Source organism: Ciona robusta, chromosome 7 (genome assembly GCF_009617815.1).
Source record: "Ciona robusta chromosome 7, ASM961781v2".
Lineage (NCBI taxonomy): Eukaryota > Metazoa > Chordata > Ascidiacea > Phlebobranchia > Cionidae > Ciona > Ciona robusta.
The window spans coordinates 4,061,653-4,084,152 of NC_143241.1; the positions used below are offsets into that span (position 1 = coordinate 4,061,653).

The 22,500-nt window shown below is 37.2% G+C and overlaps 2 protein-coding genes across 3 annotated transcripts; one reads left to right on the top strand and one right to left on the bottom strand.

Annotated features, from left to right (window-relative positions):
* The first annotated feature begins 758 nt into the window (after positions 1-758).
* LOC149733934 (T-box transcription factor TBX1-like) lies at positions 759-13,771 on the top strand. Its single transcript, XM_089880371.1, has 7 exons — positions 759-2,848; positions 5,240-5,356; positions 5,818-5,979; positions 7,775-7,925; positions 11,456-11,523; positions 11,909-12,045; positions 12,655-13,771. The coding sequence occupies exons 1-7, from the start codon at positions 2,190-2,192 to the stop codon at positions 13,173-13,175; spliced, it is 1,815 nt and encodes a 604-aa protein (XP_089736497.1). The 5' UTR covers positions 759-2,189; the 3' UTR covers positions 13,176-13,771.
* A 455-nt stretch (positions 13,772-14,226) lies between these two features.
* Positions 14,227-22,260, bottom strand: LOC149733935 (uncharacterized). Of its 2 annotated transcripts, none has more exons than XM_089880369.1 (24): positions 21,686-22,260; positions 20,905-20,985; positions 19,969-20,105; positions 19,490-19,573; positions 19,295-19,357; positions 18,943-19,026; positions 18,467-18,553; positions 18,298-18,381; positions 18,074-18,160; positions 17,936-18,010; positions 17,708-17,791; positions 17,564-17,650; positions 17,431-17,502; positions 17,254-17,334; positions 17,119-17,202; positions 16,978-17,064; positions 16,819-16,902; positions 16,645-16,728; positions 16,486-16,572; positions 16,238-16,297; positions 15,431-15,517; positions 15,232-15,297; positions 14,802-14,848; positions 14,227-14,730 (listed from the first exon to the last, which is right to left on the bottom strand). In XM_089880369.1, the coding sequence occupies exons 1-23, from the start codon at positions 21,753-21,755 to the stop codon at positions 14,813-14,815; spliced, it is 1,851 nt and encodes a 616-aa protein (XP_089736495.1). In that variant the 5' UTR covers positions 21,756-22,260; the 3' UTR covers positions 14,227-14,730; positions 14,802-14,812. The 2 variants fall into 2 exon arrangements, with proteins under 2 accessions (XP_089736495.1, XP_089736496.1); XM_089880370.1 differs by having other exon boundaries at positions 17,263-17,334; positions 21,686-22,240.
* Between the last annotated feature and the right edge of the window lie 240 nt (positions 22,261-22,500).

The window sequence follows — 22,500 nt, forward strand, 5'->3', positions numbered from 1 at the left end:
ATGTAACTTGATACGGTAAGTGTTTAGTGTCGGACATTTGTGGCTAATCTGGATATCACGAACTGTACAATATTGCTAAGAAAATGCGCACTATAAGTTCAATTGCGTGTTGTTTACCATATGGTCCTTACATGAAGTATTTCTTATGATTTTTAATTAGTTAAATGTTGTTATTGCTGCGTACTTTATGTTGATTTAGCGGTGGCGCCATTTTACGTTGAATACCACAAGCCCAAACTATGAACGGGTGATTGCGCCTCACCCGTGTCTGATTTCACTTATTTCGATTGGCCGTATAATTCTACCGTGCCGCAAATGCTTTTCTGAAATTGCAAAATATCAGACCAGTGTAATTTAACCGACAGAGAGTTTTTACAAACTTTGCCATTTTTCTCAGTGAAATATCTCGCTGATTACAATAGCCCGTAAGCATTCCCTAACGTGTTTTAATCAGTTTAGCACGCGCGGGACTTGTAACTTAATTGCCTACCGTCGAGTGTTTGGGTAAAATGTTTGAAATCAAATATCGTTCTGGCAGAAACTGAAAATCTTTTGTCCAAATTTGATACTTTAGCGTAAGCACGTTGTTTAAATTGCTTTCTACTTTCGCGTTCGGACATTTGGACCCACTGGAGTAAAACATGGATATGTTTATATATCTTTCACCCTGCATACACAGTAAAAACATTATCATTTATTAAAAACTTATATTTAAATATGTAAGTCCTTTATCGAACCTTTGATATGTTGGTAATTTATAAAACATTTGGTATATATATATATATAAATATATAAATATATATAGTAGGGTGGGGAAAGACGGGACACTTTTAACACATAATATCCACATATTCTGATCGTGTTTTAAACAATTAACAACTGTCTATGGAATTCGTGAGGATATGGTTTTATAATTTGTTGAATGTTTATTTGTTTACTTCCAAAAAGACGAGAAAATAGAATGAAAAGTTGTCCCATCTTCTCCAACCCTACTATATAGGCTCATATATACCAAAGCTTTATTTTTTGTAGACTCCACCATATACCATTGCAGTTGTGTTAAAATTGTAAAATCAGTTTGTGCGTGGAACATAAAAGACAGTACTGAAGAAAGAGAGACAAATGTAAAATCGCTTTTTTTTATTTCTGTGTTGCATGAAATAGATCTTAACAAAGTTCGAAACGTTGATGCGAAAAATGGCGTCGATTCTTTGGATGCACCGAGGTAGGTGTCCACTCACACCCAAACTTCTCCCGCGCATACAGAGTTTAAAACCGAGATCAGATGGTGCAAGATAGCGATCGCGTGGCTGGTGACTAGGACACTGGCAATTTGCATAACGCAAAATAAATTCTCGGGCGGGTACGGTGTCGAACGGAGTTGTTTTCGAAAAGTATAAGCCACCCCTTCGCGTTGTTTTAAATAGAAAGCCCCAGTTCAAAAAGCCTGTATCCTTCTCAGTGTACTCTCCTTTGAACCACCGCTTAGATTACTCGATAATGGCAGGGCGCGCTAATGTCCCTTTTTAAGTGAAAAGGAAACGTCACGAAGGCAGGATCTTGCGCGGAGGTTAGACAAACTTTGGGAGCTCAAAATTTTACTTTTCGTCGAAAACAACCTGTTTTGTTGGCTGAGATAAACTATATAGCTCCGTTTATTGGAACCAATTTGACAAAATTTTATTGCATCTGTCGTCAGCTAGAGGAGTAATACGCCAAATTAACTAAATTTTTGTTTGATGGAACTGAAAAGGCAGACGGAAACAGGAACAGATTTATCAGCATTGATGCGTTTAAATATTTAAATTGCTTTACAAGCGACAATTTTTCTAGAAAGTAAAATTTAATGTCGATAGCTTCCACATAAAATCGCTATGTTACAGGCAAAAAGGAAAACAGCAGCACAGACAATTTTACAGTTCTAAAAACTTTCCACATCGTTTACAGTAGTCAACATCTAGTAAAATTAAATTTAAATTCCGTAACTTTGGGCGAAAGGTTTTCATTTTTATTACCTATCTGTTGAGCAGGAAATATTATTTTAGTTCTTTAACATTTATTCTCAACTGTTTTGTATTTGGCAGAAATACGACCAGTTTATCAAGTAGTTTAAAAGAAAACGTGCTAATCATTTAATGTTCGTTCCTGCTAAGCTTTGCATTTAAAAAAAGAACCCAATCCGCGGGCCCATGTCTGCCCAAATTGCAGTCGGTCACCATAGTTATAACTCAATGCTCTCGCAGCCTGGACCGACTGATGCTTCCTGCATCACAGTGCATGGCAGCGACAACTCCGGCAACCTACCTAGTATTAATAGGGTACACCTGACCCCTATAAACCAAAGCAAGCATACCGGCCACGCGAGCAATTTTGATAACTATATTCACTACCAGCACGATAACGGGTATTATGGACGTACCGGTAAACGAGATGGTCATTCTCCAGCACAAGTTTACCCAGATTACGGTAAAACATCGGTGCATTCGACACATTGCGGCTTCGGCTCCGTGGAGGAGAAAATGAGCGTAAATTTGGCCGAGAAGACCGACGAAACGTCACAAGACGAGGTGACAAGAAAATACAGCTCGCCACCTTCCTATGACGTTCCCGTAACCTCAGATCTCCGAACTTTCGAGAACGCAGTTTCAAATCTGAGCAAGCGTCCACTTGGTGCTTCACCGGAAATGACGATTGCGAATGATTCGCCAGTGACATCAATGGTGCAATCGCAAGATCCGCGACAGAAGAACGAAAGATTGGTGGCCGTGGAAGCAAAACTGGAAATGAAATCTCTGTGGGATGAATTCAACGATCTCGGTACTGAAATGATTGTAACAAAGGCGGGAAGGTAAGTGATGTCAATTTGCCCGTTTTATAAATATGGAAACCGTATTATTTGAGGATTAGGCGCTGAGCAACGAGTTTTGGTCGTGCACATTTTCAGCTTTATTAAAAGAATATTCACACGCTTTTGAGAAAAATGGCGCTTCGTAGAAATCCGTATATACCAATATCGCAACCAACTGTTTTACTGTTCACACTCGTATTTGGCATTGAGAACCAGAGGTGTTACCAATATCATCTATGTTGAGTTAAGAGTGAAAGGTGTTCACCTGTTTAAACACTTTAATGGTTCACTGCAGCTAATGTTACGGATTAAATAGAAATTTGCAACAAAAAGTCGACTCAAGACCTGGCTTTTGTATTCTAACAAAGGAGATTACTACGACAGGGGTGTCAAAATATGAGACGATTTACAACGCGTCAGTGAATGTGAATTCATCTTAATGAGGTCTTCGTTCGTGAAAACGAAATGAAATATTATTATTTTATCGCTTTAAGAATTGCGAAATTCTTTATTGCAATTACCAGAGCAAATAAAGCTGTGCGGGTTCCACGAGACTGTACTGCGAGGTGGTTTTACATATTTAAAAAAAAACAACGTTTAAATGCGCAGGTTTTAAAAAAAAATATATACACGTTGCTACTTTGATGAAATATTTTTTCGTACTAAAAGATAAAATTGCGGCAACTGCTTATAAATTTTGTCAAAGATATCAGTGACACTATATAAATATTAGCATTTTCATAAAGCTCCTGACGTATACTTGTGGCACAGTGGCGTGCGGTAAATAACCAATATTAGCAGGTATTGATATAAATCGATAGTTTGCTTCGTTTTATCGATGTTTTCACAACTGTTTATGCCTCGCGTCCGGTCGACCAGGGACCTGGACGCACAGACCGCACCCAATACCTTGTTCCTTTCAAGGATTGGCACAGATAAGGAGGCTGAGCAAAGCGGTGGTACGGATTATCAAGCCTTCGTAACTTGGGCGAATATTCGGGCAAAATGGTAACAAGTGAATATCGCCATACGTGCTCGATCTGGCAATTGTCAGAGTCGACCGTCTCCACATTTTTGTACACGGGGCAAGGCGGGATATGGCCGCTTATCGTGTAGCATTTATTTCTTATCTGGACTTAAGACAAGTCGGGTTGGTGATTAAATTCTTTCGCCGATTTGACGATCACGATTCTGAGTGGAAAAATGTTTTCACAAAGATCCACAATACAGTCCAAGTACCAGTGCGTTGTTAACTTGTTGTGCAGGTTCAAATGACGTTGCCGCATTGTTTTGTTTTCGGTCGCTGGTTTCAATGCTTTTAAAAAATAAACTAACATAATATTATTAAATAATATTGTGGAAGTAAATATTAAACTTTACAAAACAAAATCGCAAACCCTGTAGTTACACGCTTCCTCATGCTGATACATTGGTTAGGTGTACATAACCCGCTACACGCGTCAAGAGCGATTAACATTTGACCTGGTTAAGTTGATTGTTACACCACTGTGCTTTGTTATTGAACCACATACAACACGAACGACTACTCCCAAAGCGGACAGTAAATTAATTACGTTAACTTCCGGTCACCCCGTTCCCACTGCGTCTCTGTCCAGCAAGCGCCATGGTTATCTACTGTCGGGGCGCGAGGTCACGCTGCTGCCTTTGATTTTGAGACGCACCCAAGGTCAGGTTACGGCTTGCCTAATACGCGGTTGAAACTCTAGTATGACGTAACGGCCCCTGCTCGTGTCGACCCTGGAAGCGACAAGAAGGATTGACTCGATGGCTTTTGCTTCGGTAGCAAACTGATCTCATGTTCAGGCTATACTTCGAACCGGCCCTTGAACCTGTCGCTAAATTAGCTTGTATTTTCACCCACCGTGACGCATAACCCCGCTCAGCTGCATGTTACCCACTTAAAGACCCATGTGTCTAGATTTATTGCAAGCTAGTAGGTGACAGGCCGTCGACGAACGTTTTAAAATCTTACGAACAAAGAGTTTAGAAAATAAAATGGAAGAAACGGGAGAAGCGAACTAACTACGTTATAATCTCCGATATCGCTCGTTAAAAACTGACCGCACCCTTTATTTGTATCCCCTGTAACGATTTTTACAAAATTAGTACCGTATTACCATAGCCAATTAATTGCTGTTTATATAACAAGCATACTTTTCCAAAACTTTGCATCAAAATTTAAGTAAAAAAGTCCTTTTATTGTGCCCAAAAGACTGCAAATATAAGATCTGCCCTTTTAAACGACACAGCGGCCATATTACATCATGAAACTGCGGGTGTAAACAACTGAAAAGTCATATTACATATACGTTATTGTCGTGCGCTTATTATCCCTACACTGCCTACACAGTAATCAACACCTTTTACTAGACGCATGTTTCCAACATTCCAAGTCAAAGTGTTCGGACTTGATGTCAACAGTGAATATATTTTAATGATGGACTTCACACCAGTTGATGATAAAAGATATAGATACGCGTTTCACACGTAAGTACAATATTCATAGTTTTACAAAATTTACAGAATTATATAAACGTAGCCCAGCGACTCTTAAATCAGCATTGATTGTTAGTTGTTTAAAACACAATCAGGAAATATTGGGCAATATGTGCTTAAGTGTCCCGTCTTACCCCACTCTACTATATGTGCAAACTTACCCCACAGAACTAGTAAAGGGGTATTTTACTAATAATTGATTTTATAAATTTTATAAAAACTTTAGGCGAAGTGTAAGGAATTGATAAATCAACAAAATGTGTTGAAATTTAAAAAAGTTAATTTTTTATTTTTACTACAGTTGACTTTTTATTTATAGATTAAATCATATCAGTTATACGACAGTTGTGCCAATATGTCACTTATAAACCAGTCTGGTTAATCGCACAACAGCGGGAATAGATTTACCAGCAAAGTAATCTGTACGTGGTAAACTAATTTAAAATGTTTAGATCAAGTTGGTCGGTGGCTGGGAAAGCGGACGCAGCAATGCCACCTCGTATTCATGTTCATCCAGACTCGCCAGCAAAAGGAGGACATTGGATGAGACAAATCGTATCTTTCGATAAACTCAAACTTACGAACAATTTACTCGACGACAATGGACACGTAAGTTTTTAAACGCAAAAGTGAAGTTAATCCAAAAAAGTAAATGTTGTACGCCTTATACTTGTTTGAAACGAAAAGTATCGCATAAATTACACGGGTTGCTGCCTATGCTCAAAACATGGCAGTGGAAAATTAAAATTTCTAGTTGATAATTCCGTACAATAAACCTATTAGACCGGCTTATTGGTGGTCTAAATACACGCATTGGAGTTTATAATTTTAAAAGTGCGTACAGTGAACTTTAGTTAAATCGACTTCTGTGTTTCGTTTATTTCAGCAAGTCTGTCAAATACCTTTTGAAATCCAGTATGTTATTCAGTCGTTTTCGACACTTATCATGCTCAATCGGTCAACACACATTGACTGGGCAGTAACCGCTCAAACCCAACCAATTGGTTTGCTGTAAAACCGCGATGAAAGCGCGTGTCGAATGAAAGGATTGGATTTGGAAGCAGCTTGAGTAGTCTCGTGGCGTTATCAGGTTTAGCAATTGACTCAACGCGGTAAGAACCTAAGCCACCTGTTCTATGGAAAGAAAACCTGTTCGGCGAAAATGTCTGATCAGCTACTTATTGTGTGAATCAGTTATGACCACATCCCAGCAGCTGGTTAAATACCTTAAGTGTGCTTGATCATGACTCTTGTTTAGTTAATTACACCATAAAGCGAAACTGTTGGAAATAAATTACTCACACTACGACAAATACATGTTGGAGTTCTATACACGTTGACATTTCATTAGGCGAAAAGCGTTCAGACAGGAATTATCAAGTAAACTGTAGCTTTATACATATAAAATATATAAGGTGGGGTGGAGGGAGACGGGTCAGCTTTAGCACGTACTATCAAAATATCCTGATCCTATTTCAAACAATTATAGCAACGGTCTATGGGAGTCGTATAAGGATACCGTTTTGTTTCATTGAATGTTCTTTGTTTATAACGCCAAATGGGACAAGAAAATAGAACCGAACAGTGTCTCATCTTCCCCCATAATACTACACGTTATAACGATGTTACGGGTATTGTAATGTTTTAGTGGAGCGAACAATTCTGTTAAAATGTAGCATGAAAACTTATACCAATGCTGGTCAGGACGCAGTACTTATATATGTGCGTGTAAAACGTGCATCAAATGTACCACCCACACACGAGGTGTTGATGCAAGTCTCGATGAGCAAACAATAAAACTGGGGTTCTCATATTTTGCAAAGAAATTAAATCCTTCAAATTCAACTCCGCTGTCACAATTGGTTATCGGGGAGGGACGTGGTCGATGTTTAATAGAGTGCGCGCGTGACAGCTCGGGTGTTGAAATGCGATGAATGGGCTTCGTGCCCGGTCGTAGTAATTTCTATTATAATATATCCGGTCGCCATTTTGTTTTTGAAACGGGGACAACTTAGAACACTAACATGGAAATTGAGACGATACTTTCTAATGTTTGAGAGCATTGTATTCACCAGGGAAACACCAACCTACACCCTGGGTGGGCTATAACATGCGCTTGTCATATTAAACTTGAAAAATACTAGTTAAAGAATTTCTGCATAAAATTGACTGATGATATTTTTACCGAAAGAAACGCGCATGTTTTCGTTGATAATTGTTTATATTGCTTTCCTAATATACAAGTTAGACTTTCAAACTATTTTTTCAATGACATTGTGATGACTTTATATACAGTCTGCGCTATTTCGATTTGCGAGTGGTTACGTCAACCGCATGTTATAGGAATAAAATAAACAGCATCATGTTTTCCATTCGCAGATCATACTCAACTCCATGCACCGCTTCCAACCTCGGTTCCATGCACCGCTTCCAACCTCGGTTTCATGTTGTGCTGGTGGACAACAGCCATGACAGCGTGCAACGAGCAGAGGAAAATTTTAAGACTTTCGTTTTGATGAGACCAAGTTCACAGCAGTCCACAGCTTATCAAAATCACAGGGTAAAACATGTATGTTTAAACGCTATTTTTATAAATCCCTTGACTGCAGCAGTCACGTTCGATTACCAGCAATTGCAATTGGATAAAAAGCTATAGTTTTTAACTTTTTCAACACGGGTTGTGTATAAAATGGTTTAAACATGCGTTGCGTATATAAAACTTTTTTTATCTACCAAACGTAGCGTTTACAGGTTCTTTTGTTCCCAATGCAAACATCATATAACGAGGTTTCTATAGCCAAGTAAACATCTCGACAGTTGATATTTCAGGCTCACGTTCCTATTCTAAACGTTTTCAATTATGGATAACAATAGAATATATGTCGCATGTATTACGGTTTATGTTGTCACAGCAAACAATTCAATGACGTGTGTAAATTCGACAGAATAAAAAGAAAGACCAGCTGTTTTCTTAACCCGCAATCGAAAATTGCACCACTGTTTTTAATATAGATATCCAGTATTGTTACGGGGTTTTAGTTTACAATGTACCGTTGTACACTATAGTATTAAGATGTCATTGAAATACTTGGCTCCGCCTCCAACAAACTCATGCCTAAGTGCTCGGACATGGTACACGGGTGGTCCTAATTAAAAGCGGCAGGTTTAAGCAATCTATACCGTCCTTGTGATTTTTACTTAAGGTTAATTTACAGCGGCGGTCTCATAAATTACGGAAAACAAAACTTGGGGTGCGAAAAAATAACATAAGTCAGCTGAGATAATCCACCGTGACTTTGACTTGTATGCTCCAACCGATCTATTATTGTCTTCAGCGCTCCCCGCCCAGCGGATACCTGCTGCTCTACGCGTCGTGTGTGACTAAGTGCCGACGGATTTTGCTTAGGGCCGGCATAAGGGCACGCAAAACAAATATGCTTGAGGCGCGAAGATGATTCATGGCCTCTGTTTATTTGCCAAAGTATCCTGATTGCCGAGCGCCCTTTTTTCGCATTTCGGGGTTTCTGTTTCACCCAAGCGGGGAAAATAGGTTGCGCCCAAGCGTATATCTCAGTTTGCGGTTAAAGGCTGCATATGGCGGTTCAAGTGTTATTTCCGCCGCTGCGGATTGGAGCTGTAAGCATCGCATAAATAAGAGATAAAGAGAAAGCCGCCCCAACCTAAAACTGGTGAACAGATTTATCATGTGGGTCTGGTGGGTATGGACTATAGAGTTGAACTCATTGCGCTGTTTGATGGAGAACAAAGGCCCACTTACGACCAAGATCGGCCCATTAAGAGGTAGGGTCCCAACTTGGGTACACAAGGGGCACGCGCGAGGCATTCCATCCTCTGACATCTATCATAATATCTCTGGAGCCGATGCTTTAGGTCGAAACGGTGCGGACTTCAAAAGGCGCTCGCCTGAGTGAGCGTATCGGTCCCTGACTGCGTTGGAATGCCGAGCAGGTGAGAGCGTTTTTGGCTTGTCACTTTTCGGGGCCCGCGCTTATTCCACCCAGACAGTTGTGTTCTCGTCAGGGGCCGCGCACTTTCGCTGAGTGAAGCGTTTAAATTCAACCGAAAATTCGACCGAATCCGAACCCACCGCGCGATAGTAAGAAAGAGCAGTTTTGCAAGCCAACGACTGACAGCTCTTTATTTGTTGAATTTTCAAAGCCGCATCGCAAACAATACTTGCTTGAATTTCGCAAACTATGATATCCTGTTTTGCAACCAAGATTTAATGTTTAAGGTGCACTGTGTGTTTGTTATTTTTTAAAACAAAACTGCGAATCGTGTTTAAACGAATTTTAACACAATTAAAAATTACATCCATATTTTGCTTGATCATTTCAAGTAATATAAAAAGAAGATCCATTTATATTTATTTTTCAACAATCGCTTATATACTGTGTGACGAATGATTTGAAACCTGCATCCAAAATCGCGTGCGAAACATCTCATCCATCATTCCTCCTCACAGATATAAACGCATTATTATTCTTATAATAACACAATATCAAGCCATGCTTTTCCGGTTCCCTTGTCTTAGAATGTAAGCCAAGCATATGAAAACGTGCTGTCAACACGCGTGGAAGTCGGTTATATCGGCAACCCCTCCCCCCCAACCCTCTTTTGTTTTGCCCAACCCCTAAGATTTCTAAAGGTACGAAAAAAAATCGGTGGCGACACGCTTCAGTGAATTCCGATGACTGTACTAATCCCAAATCCAATAAACATCGATTTAGAGCCGAAATCTTAGACTGAAGCACAAAGAAATCGACACGGTCTATTCTTTGTTCGATTGCTCCCTTAGGAAAACTCGCATGCTTTTAACGCAATTACTCAAAAATACTCGCACATTATCGTTACACCCAACATCGTTATTTCATTCTCAGTACTCATGTTACTTCAGTCTAATATCAAGTATCCAAGAACGTTTCAGCCGCTAACGGACTTTCTAAAAACCACAGCGAATTCCGCTGGGCTTTTATAAATAATAAAAAAACACGTTTGTGCGGTTGCCATTTTTTTATTTTTAGACAATTTTCGTATAAGCGTTGAAAAGTATAACTCAATGTTTGCCCAAAAGCTGCCATTTTGTTTCGACATTTCTTCGTTATCCGTGTACTGTTGGGGATCGATTTTTACCAAAATTCGATAATACGAAAAGTAAAGTTTAAATTTGGAGCAACTTATTACTAAAGCAACGGAATATTTAAAAAAGAACTATGTAGTTATGCTATATAACAAAATTCAAATTCAACATATTTGCATCTGCCGTTAAAACTGTTGTGGCATGGCGTTACAGATTTCATGCTCAGGTTCCCGAAGTTTTAAACATTCATATAAAATAATAAAACCCACTGATGGTCACCAATGTGTTGTCTAAATTGTCAGACATACATAAAAAATAATCAAAAAAGCATAAAACAATTACCCACAAAGTTACTAACGCGCGGTAACTCATAATCTGGTTTGAGGTGTATTGAACAGAACACTGGTGTATCCGGTCACGCGAGGATAAAGCAAGTTACATTTATTCATTCATAAAGCATAAAAAAGGATTGTAAGTTTAATTAGTCACCAAATTATTAAAAAGTCAAAAGTCGTCGACACAAAATATAGTCGTGGTTATAAGCCATGAAAATTCTAAGTACGCTTTCCCCGGTATTCGTGGTGATGTATTATACGGGAGTCAAAATACTATCCTTGAATTACCAGTGATGGGACACTGACGACTGAAGGTTTAATAAAAACATCAACACTTTCTAATTTGAAATTTTTCCTCTGGTTTTACTGCCGTGTGAACAGTTTAACCGCCGTGTAATTTTGATTTGACTTTTAATTTTTAAACGCACGTCACTACAAGATACTTTGGATTCCTCCCGTGTGTATATAGTAGTAGTGCGGGTAAGATGGGACATGTATTCACTTCATTTCATCGTCTCATTCGGTAGTCAACAAAGAACATTCACAGAACTTTATAACAGTAGCCCTGCTACTTTAAAACACGTTGTAAATTATCTGCTAACGATAACCCATTCTACTCCAGAGTATATACTCAACAGCTAACTTTATTTGCAGATCACCCAACTCAAAATACAAAGCAATCCTTTCGCTAAAGGATTCAGGGATTGCGACACAGAGGAATGGTGAGACAGAATTTGTTGAATATTAAAAGACAACCTCACAAAACATTTTAAAAGTCAATACATGTTCGAGTCTGGTGCTACGAAAACATAAAGACGAAAATCAAGTCCAACCTATTGTTTAAGAAAACAGATATCTTTTGTTTAAATGGCACTGTCAGTCTTTTATTAAATAGAAGCCCTTTTAACAAATGTTTAGCAGTTTGGATTCTTAAGAATTAAATGCCGTCTTCAAAACCAGCGATTTTTTTTCTTTAGTCAAGTATATTATACAATTAGTACACTTTGAGATGATAAGCATAAAAGCAATAGAGCAGTTTATACTTGAACATAAATTACAAAGTCACTTACTTGTGTATTTGTACGAAAGTCAACTTACGCATTGCAGCGCAATGGACGTGTTGGGTAACTATCCATCACCAAGTGCATCTCGTTCACGTTCCCACCATCGGCCCAGCTCTCTACAGTTGATGGGAGTGGCTGCCAAACATCGAGTCATGCAACTTGGTGAAGCAGCAGATCGAGGTAGTTATATATACGTCCATACAACACCTTAAGCTCAATCGCGAATTAATACGTCTGCTGTGGCATGCATCAGATTTTGCTATGTAGGCTGCCTACAAAAGATGACAAACAATATTTGAAATGCTTGTAACATTATAAACGTCTACAGTAATACAAATCTATGCTGTACAATCCAATCTGTTTTTCCCACCACAAACAAAATGTTCAACCTCTGTTACAAATAACTAAAGCAATATTTTCATTAAATAAGGTACAATGTAATATTATCATGGTATTCACACCTTCTCGTTTAACTCTCATGTGTAAACAGTATAACTTGTAGTTATGCAGTTTAAGCAACACAGCATTACACTAATATAAACCACCTAACAAGCTGTAGCCTGCAGTTTGCCTCGTTTACTGTTTTGTGGATTTCGAAAGAAGCAAAATTAATCAGCAAGTTGCGCCGAAAGCGCTGATTAATTAATTTAGCCGAACCTCGCGATGTAACTTGAACACAGCGTCTATTCTTAAATGCGTCGCTTATTACATCACTTTTGCCACTCGAAGCTGTAAAGTGTGAATGCAGTTTAATTATTAATAATTTGAACACCTTGTTTTAATGTACAGATCATGAAATGAAAGTTTGTGAGCGATCACCAGAAAGTGATAACCGATCATCATCAGCTAAATACACACCTCCTATCGCTACACCAATCAACCACCAACCTACGTCATACCCCGAATGTAACGTCACTGATACGTCAGCCATGACGTCATTACATGGTTCGAATGAGAACTCTGCTCATCACTTCTTTCCCCCACACCCTATTCGAAGTGACGAATCACCGTCTGGTTTGGCAAGATTGACAGCCCTTGACCCCGCCCTACTCCCCACCGCACCACACCAGTTCCACTACCCGCATACGTCATCGTCAATGACGTTGTCTTTTGATGACGTCAGAAATTCTGGTTACAAGTATCCACAACCACCATACGGAGCATACGGTGGGTATTTGTCAACTGCGCATACAAGACCATCCCCGTACCCCCTAACTAAACCTCCATACGCATCGCCAACTGGTCACCCACCGATATATTCTGAATATGCGGAGGGAATGTGTCGTTATCCAGTGTTTGAAAGCAGATGAGAGCGTTTCTTGTCACTTGCAATAAAGGTTTTACTCTAACAACTGTCCAACAACAAAAAAGCGAGCATTTCTGCCTTCCTTTACGCTGTCTGCCGATATTGTCGAATAAGTTTTTTCATATCTGTTTTGTCGCTGGTGCTTATTCGCCACAAACGAATCCACCTTCAACATGCACCACAAGTAACAGGTCACTTTTGATGATTCTTGCCCATCAATTTACAATGGTTTCTGATGCGAAATACAAATCATTAAGCTATTATTATGCTTTATTGCACTGTTGTTTTTGTTGCACCATAATCGATCAATTTAGATAAAATTTACGTTGCCTTTCTGCTTTTAATGTTACCTACACCAATATTTCTTCACGTCTCGCCAGTGCTTTACTTATGTTTCTGTTTCCGGAGCCACTGGCGATACATTCTTTCTAAGTATTTAGAAAATTGAGATTATTTTTTTTTGCTTTTTATATTCGATTCATAATATCAAGCACCTAGACTGTACATAAACGCGCATTTTTACACTTCTATTTTGCTTCAGTCTTTCAAGCTTATTGCCGAATCCTTACAATTCCATGTGGAATAAAAAAATGCATTTTATTTTAGAACTTCTTTTTATTTAAGTTTGGTCATTTATATCTCACGAAAAAAATGTTTTGTTTTAATCAGCTATAGGCTACTGTTGTTACTTATGTATCAACAGTGCGGTGGCGACTTATTTTTACGTTCAGAACATTTACTCATATTATTTTGAGTATTCCGTAGGGTTTGAAAAACGTCGTGTATATAGGCCATAGGCACTGACTTACAAGCACTGCCATATATGCCCTTGTATATTTATATAGTAAAATGGGGCAAAACGGGACACTTTTATTCCATTGTCTCGTCTCATATGGTAGTAAACAAAGATTACTTAAAGAATTATAAAACCGTATATTCACGACTCCCATAAAACGTTGTTAGTTGTTTAAGACACGACAGAATATTGGGGTAGTATGTATTAAAGGTGTCCCACACCCCCCCACCATACTATACATATAAATTAATCTCAGAAGAACGATTTCGGCTTAAATTGTATTGCATCAACAATGAATGTACGAACATGGAGCTGAATGGAACATTTACATAAATGATCACGCTTGTGGGTTGGTGTCACAGTGGATATTTTATGAAAACTTTAATAAATTCGGAATTGGCAATTTGCCGTAACATCTCTGCAGTTATGTGGGACGTGGTATCAAAAGCAACGAAAATCACGAGAACACTTTAAAATAAAAACAAGTCGGCAGTATATTAGTCAAGTTTAAACTTTTGGGAAAAGCCTAATTTTTCAAGATTATTTACACGACCAATTTAGTGAAGCAACAGTGCCCCCGTGCGACGACAATATTTTAGTTTTTGAAAAATAAAAAACTTTCGTAACATTGCGAAATTCATTGAAACTAATGATACAGAAATAATAAACCACTGCAAAAAGTCAGTTGGTTGGATACAGCTTGTTTTTAATGCCGACCAGAAGAGTCCCAAAATAGAGAAGTTTAAACTCATCTCACTCTCCCCTTAACAAAGAAAATTAAAAGCTTAAATGTAAATTCATAAATTAACATCCATTAAACATATTAATACTCACAAATAAATTCATCACGATTCTTCATCGGCATGATCAGGGTACTGGTACTAAAAACACATACGACGATAAGTGCTTGCTTGTTGTATATAGTAGGATGGGGGAAGATGGGACACCCTTTCATTCTATTTTCTCGTACATTTTGGTAGTAAACAAAGAACATTCAAAGAATTATAAAACCTTGTCCTCGCGACTTTCATAGACCGTTGTTAATTGTTTAAAACACGATCAGGATATTTATATATTTTGTGCTAAAGGTGTCCCATCTTCCCCCACTCCACTATATGTTATATGATAAGGAGAGTTAACTGTGTTACAAAAACCCCAACCTTTTTATGTAAAGTAATTGCTAATAGTCGTATTGAGAAGATTTTAAGTTTTTTTTTATCTTTACTTAGAAAACTTGAAAGTTAACATTTTAAAAACAACTTACATCGTAGTTAGCATCCTCAGTGTTGTTAGATTGGTTCTGGATTTGTTGCAAATCAGCTCTCAGTGTCTATCGGAATACAACGAAGGCATGGGTTATAAAGGGAAAACCGGGAAGTAAAATAAATTACATAATTCGTAGACGAGAAGTTTTTTAAAATAACTGTTTAAACAGCTCGTAACAGAACATTGTAAATTTGTACCGTGATGTTGGCGTTGTACGAAACTTTGAATTTCGTTACTTCTGCTTGAAGATTGGTTATGGTTGCCACGTTTTGAAAGGCTGACGCCTGAAATTATTCAAATGATTTAATACTTAATTTCGCGGCACTTAATTTGAAACATATTAAACAAATATCTGTGTGTGGAAATAGAATGCAACATATTTTATGAGCCTAATATTAGTGCATTGCATGAACAATATTTATTTGTGTTGTGTTTCAGTTAAGATATGTTCCCATAAATACAACAGCATCAGAAGCTGTTTGCATGAACAAGGAATACTTCTTACTCGTATACAGAATAATAACAACAAGAAGAATCTGCATTTCCGAGTATTGTTTACTGATCGTTCGTTCAACGTTGTACAAACAATTAGTCACTAAACAATGCAAAGGTTTCCAACAATTAAATATGACATATTTCCATTAGCAACTGCAACATGTTAAACGTTGGAGCAGATATGCACTATTAGAAATTAAAATAAGTCATTCAATAACACAAAAAAATGCCTACATTAAATAGACAAAAAACCACAATTATATCGTTATTTTTGAATCATGTGTTGTGAAGCCATATCTGTATATATAGCAAGGTGGGTGGAAATGCTGGGACACCTTTATCATATAATATCCAAATATCCTGATCGTAACATTCTTTGAATGTTATTTGTTTACCACCAAACAGAACGAGAAAATAGATTGAAAAGGTGGCCTGTCTTACCCAACCTACTATATTAATCATTGATTATAGATTAATAATATACCTTAACACTTCGGTTAAAAGTTTACCTTTAAGTTTCCAAGTTCAGAAGAAGTGACCACGCTCGTTTCGTTTAATACATCAAGTGTCTACAAATAACACATTTGTTGTTATTAACAGCTATGACATGTCCTCACATACATGGAAACACACATGTTTTATTTTAGAACTTGTTTTTTAAAGGTTTGGTCATTTACAGGTTAGGAAAACTGTTTTGTTTTTATACTGTGGTTTACTTGTGAATGAGCCAACGATCTTTAAATCTGGAATGTCTTACCAAATCATGGTCGTGCAGTTTACCAGTCAACGTTGTTAGCTTATCTTCTGCCTCCAGCAAACGAGGATACAAATGATTTATATTTTTCTGTATAAAAGAAAACTAATATAAAATCGCACGGCCCAGCAGTATAACAATAACAGTAGGTTTTACGCTTACAGTCATATTTTGTACAACGCTCTTTAAGTTTCGTTGTTTCCTAACATTGTCTTGGTTCAAGTTCAACACTGTAAGATCGGTAATCTAAGAAGTGTGCATCATTTAAATTATTATAATATTGCCTAATTTAAGTTAAACGATTTGTATGAATGTGAATAAAATCTTTTCATTTACCGTTAAGTTTTGACTCAGTGCGTTTATATCTTCGGTCAACTCCAGATTTGATTTATTTAACAACAGCATTTGTCTTCTGTTTATCTGTATATAGAAGTACGTTTAGGTTATTTGTGCGGCATATTTTGATGTTTACGATCGGTGTATTATGATGCATACCATTCTTTGGTCGTCGAACTCATTTCTCAACAATAAGATTTGATTTTCTGTGCTTATGAGTTGCTGCGGTAAACGATTGAGATTGGCCTGCAAAAATAAAGTAGTAAGTGCGGGAACGAACTCAAAATAAGAAAGCAATACCGTCAAGTTTTCTTGAGCAATTCGGAGAGCGGAAAACGTAGCATTGCTTGTGTGTTTCAATTCTAAAACTCGGTCCCGAAATACCTGAAGCAAAACAAGTTAATTACTGTTTACCTAATTGGCGGTCTCATATACGCGACATACTGCTTCCTTATTAGCCAGCTGCATTTGGAGTTCAATGACGTCACTTTTCGAAGGAAGGTTGCGAATCTCATCCTGTGAGACGTAAGCGAATCAGGTTATGCGTCACTTACAATATACAATAGCACATCAATAGCGTATAAATATACAAAACTAAGCGCGTTACACTACCGTCATATTTCTGCTTAGCTCCCTTATCTCTGCTGATGCGACTAGATGTGATTGATTCAAGCTTGTTAACTCCTTTAAAGTTACAAGATTGGTTGGAACATAGTTTTACATGTTTTCCGCACCGTCAACTTACCGTAGCTTGTTCTTCCAACATTCTTTCATTTCTTGCGATATTTTCTTCTGCGATGCGAATTTGAACAGGGATTTCTTCCAGTTTGGCCTAATAATAATTTAAAACATTTTTGTTGAAGGATATTATTTGTAACAATATACTCACCGTAACGTTCTGTTGCAACTTTGTGAGTTTTCGTGCGGTAGCAACATGTAAAGAGCCTAGGTTTGAAATCCTGTGGCCAATCTCCTGTGTTGGTAAACAAGTCAAATTGTAGTTGGTTCAAACATGGGTAAAAATACGCAACCCGGTATCCTGTTTAGTTTGGTCTGAGACAAAACCGGGAATACGCTCGTTTGTTTATGCAACTTACGAGTATTCCACACAACTTACAGTTAACGCAGCAATCGTGTTCTCCGACACGTTTCTGTGTTCGCCAAACATACGATTTCTTGTAACCAAATGATTCTGAAATGGTTCGTTGGCAAATTTAGGATTAATAAGAAACTTTCAACTTCAAATAGTACCAACCCGAAACTGTATATTGGTTGTATCGTTCAAGTTGATAAGGCGTGATTTTAGACGTTGCAGCTGCTGGCGAAGGTGCTGGGCTGTTTTCTGTATGTTGATGTGGTAGTAGTTACAATAGACGTGATGTGACATGCAGGTATATGTTTATTGATAAACAATATAAGTTTAGATACGTGCAGTTTAAGTATGAAAAGTCCCGTCTATTTAGGCTGAGTCATACTTACAGAAATTCCCTTCGAGTCACTTTGTAATCGTTTCACAATAACAGCGTTTTTGGATGAATGGTTTTTGGCGGATTCTATTTTTATCTGTATATTGTAAAATCAGCATATTTCGAATGAAGAGTTGTTGCAGGTGACGTGATTTTAGCGTGGATTTTTATTGTCTACTTACTGTTATATTGTTAGCAACAAAATCGTTGAGAAGTGTAACCTTTTTGTCGACCTGTGATACTTGGGATTTTGCAGAAGTTGCTTCGCCCTGAATCGTGAACGTGTTATATATAAAGAGTCATCGGAAATAAACTTTTGCATAATTAAATAGAAAAAGTGGAAAACTATTTTTTAAATAAAGGATTAGGTATAGTAGGGTAGGGAAAGACGAAACAACTTTAACACATGATATCCAAATGTTCTGATCGAGATTTAAACAATCAACGACGGTCTATGGGAGTCGTGAGGATATAGTTTTATAATTATTTGATTGTTCTTTGTTTACTACTAAATGAGAAAAAAAATGAAAGAAAAGATTTACCATCTTCTCCCACCCTACTATATATTTATGGAATGCATATATAGTATATGTATGACGTTCAGATGCATAGTAAACATGTATTTTATGAAACGCTTAGTACAAAAATAAAAACTTACCGCTACTCCTTCTAATCTCGACTCCACAGTTGATATTCTGGAAGTGAGGTTGACGTTTTCGTTTAATACTGAATCGATCAAAGCCTATAACAGAGAAATACGTTAATTAAAATTAAATAAATTGGAAAATAAAGTATATACAGTAGGGTGGGGGAAGATGGGACACCTTTTAACTGTATTTTCTCGTCCCATTTATCAGTAAACAAAGAACATTCAAATATTTATAAAACTATATCCCCACGACTCACATAGACTGTTGTTAATTGTTTAAAACTCGATCAGGATTCTTGGATATTATCTGCTAAAGGTGTCCCATCTTCCCCACACCACTTTATAACAAGTATGCAAATACCTGATGTTTATTTTCTTCCCTGCTTAGTCTTTTCTCGATAAGATTTTTGGTTTTCCCGAATTTCTATTAATATTAAAATGTTACAAGATTAAAGTGTGTGGTGGATAAATTTAACTAAACAGCGGAGAAATTTAGATTTTGTTACCCCTCAAATATTTACTAAGGAGATGTTTCTATATATGTTCAATAACGTACCTCGGCATTGATTAACCTAGCTTCTAAAACGAAAATTTTAGTTTGAAGCTTGGTAGTGAGGTTTTTCTCTAATTCCAGGGAATCCTAAGAAATGTCAAGGTTTAATGTTTCGTGAATTTAAACTTCAACTTTTTATGCTTGGAAAAGTTCGAATATAGCAATACAGGAAGGAAAAGTTTCGTAATAAACTTAAGCGAACTTTGACGAGCTGTGTCAAATGTAGATTTGTAATAAAGATTATTACACGTCATGTGTTGACAGGATATTGGTCGAATATTAGAAAGCGAAAGAAGGGAAACCAAGTATTGAAAACGGCTTTTGGAAATTTTTAGCTTGTTTGTTTCAGACGCCCAATCACCCAATATAACCATAGTCTTATTATAGACTTGGTTTTAACCACATTAAGTATAAAAAAAACTTGCGGAGAAACTTCTTGCGTGAGAAATAACCTTAAACGCAAATCATCGGACATTACTTACCTTATTCGCTTTTAAATCCTTTTCAAGATGTTCGATTCTCTTCATTATATCGGAACCAATCCCATATTGTTCAGATTTGAATAGGCTTGATGTTCCAGTTTGATAGGGAGTTATTGGAACACCGAGGAGGTAAACAACTGTAGGATTTAAGTACATTAACGGTAAAGTTTAATAAAAAATTTAGGAATAGGAACAAGTTTTGGTATCTAAGTAAGTTCCGAAACCCATATTTTAAACCTAACAATTTCAGTATATATTATGTACCAGTTGACGATTAGTTCGCAAAGTAGGAAGCCGATAATGCGGCAGCCGATGGTTAAGAATGCATGGCGAAAAGAGCATGGATTGTGTTTAAAATAGGCGAATTAGCCGCTTAGCATTTGTGGATGTGGCCGGGGCGTCAGAGTCGACACAACATCAAGACGCATATCAATATTTCATTTAAGTATTTCCGGCCACGGTTTCCGCTATTTGTTTTCATCAGAACAACGAGGTTGTGGAGTGGCAATTCCAATATGACGACACGCCGAAAATACTTTGACCTCACTTGAAACGAACGTTGTAATGTATTTTTCCACATTTATGATAAACTTAAACATATTGACGACAAATAGGACAAATTCTAAAGACGAACAATACACTGTCCATAAAACAACCTTAATTGCGTAAGACGATGTGGGAAGCGTTTTTTTCAAGTGCAGTTCTATATAAATCTCAATTTTGTACAAGCGCAAGCATTATTACGCACCATTTCAGCACCTATAGCTCATGTACTGTGGTGTCGATTTTCGCGATTTCCTGTTTAAGGTTTCATTTAGCTTACAATAGAGCGGATTATAAAGGAATAACAAAATAATATCGGACGCGTATACGTATAATCATTTCCTTTCAGCTATATCGCACTCTATTTCAGTTTGAAGTATAGCAGATACTTACTGATAAACAACAGCAAGAGCAGAACAAGAATGATGATGACGACACTCTGTATCTTCAATCTTTTGTGAATTATAGAAATATCTATAAAGCGGATAGTTGGGTTAGTTTGTAAAACGCATTAATGATCTCAATCATATAATAACATTTACTGGTCATAATCTAAAAAAAAGAGTTTCAATCATGTTTATTTATCCTAAAACCGATTTAGCGGGATTCAAAATGGACGCATCTTAATATTATGTTTTTTTCGGTCATTAAAAAACGTTGTATTCGTTGAAAATACTGTCGATGAATATGGTAAAATTTTGCTTATGTCTTTTATCAAACAGGTATATACCCGTAAAAATTAGATTTTGAAATCTTGTGAAAATCTTTTCTTTAATATAAACAACACATTTAAAACACACTGAATGACAATCTGTTTAAACATATATAGTAGGGTGGGGGAAGATGGGACATCTTTTTCAATCTATTTTCTCGTCAAATTTGGTAGTAAACGAAGAACATTCAAAGAATTATAAAACCATATCTTCACGACTCCCATAAACCGTTGTTAGTTGTTTAAAACACGATTAGGATATTTGGAAATTATGTGTTAAAGGTGTCCCATCTTCCCCACACTACTGTATGTAAGTTAAACCAAGCTTTCTTTCGCGTATAGACAGATCACTTACTGTTGTTCGAGTGAACATTTGTTTTGCTAAACAACCTACACAATTAATATTTAAAGTGTTTCAAATGTCGCACGTTTAGAAAGAATATAAATAATAGCAAATTATACCTTTTTTAGTGGCTACATTCTGACCAAAACCAGGAATATAAATATCGCTCGCTCTTCTATCCTTCGCCATGATGTATTCTTGTATTAAGTTTACTCCGTAAAGTTTGACGTAATACGCACTGATTTATGAATGAATACGTTTACTATATAAGCTCGATATCTGTATGAGGCAAAGGGACTTTAAATTTCCTTTACGTATGAAATTTCCTTTCTGTCAACTTCATTCAACGCTTCTATGTAAAAAGAATGTCGCTTAGCATTAAATTGATCCGGTCCTCATTCACACGAGAACACAAGAAATCTACACTTCCCTATTGATACACTGCCTTGCATACCCATTATGTAATATTACAAAAGTCTCTTCGATAAAACTCTACGACAAAAACTTTAAAGCGAAAGGAAGTTTCGCATTACTTTTTTTTAATATTCACACCTCCACCACAAATCCTACAACTTTCAATGTTTTAAAAACAAATCAACTAATTTTTTTCTCTCACTTGTCCAAACTTATCACTATCAGTCATTACAATTTTGCATGTTGCTGAGTGAAGCTGTGGTGGTCTGCCCAGTCATTCAAGGCACATTACTCGCGGCAGCAGGATAGAAAACTCCCACATAACAACAAACAGCAACTTCTTCCCAAATGGCTACTGCTTTGTACCTTTACCGGCGCGCTTTGCACCACCAATTTCACCACAAACGTGACGCGCGCCACCTTCCCTTTTTCTCACACTTAACCAGAGTGACACATGCAAGCAATCATCGTAAACGACCGATTGGTACAAACACTCTGTAATGAATATAATTCCCATTAA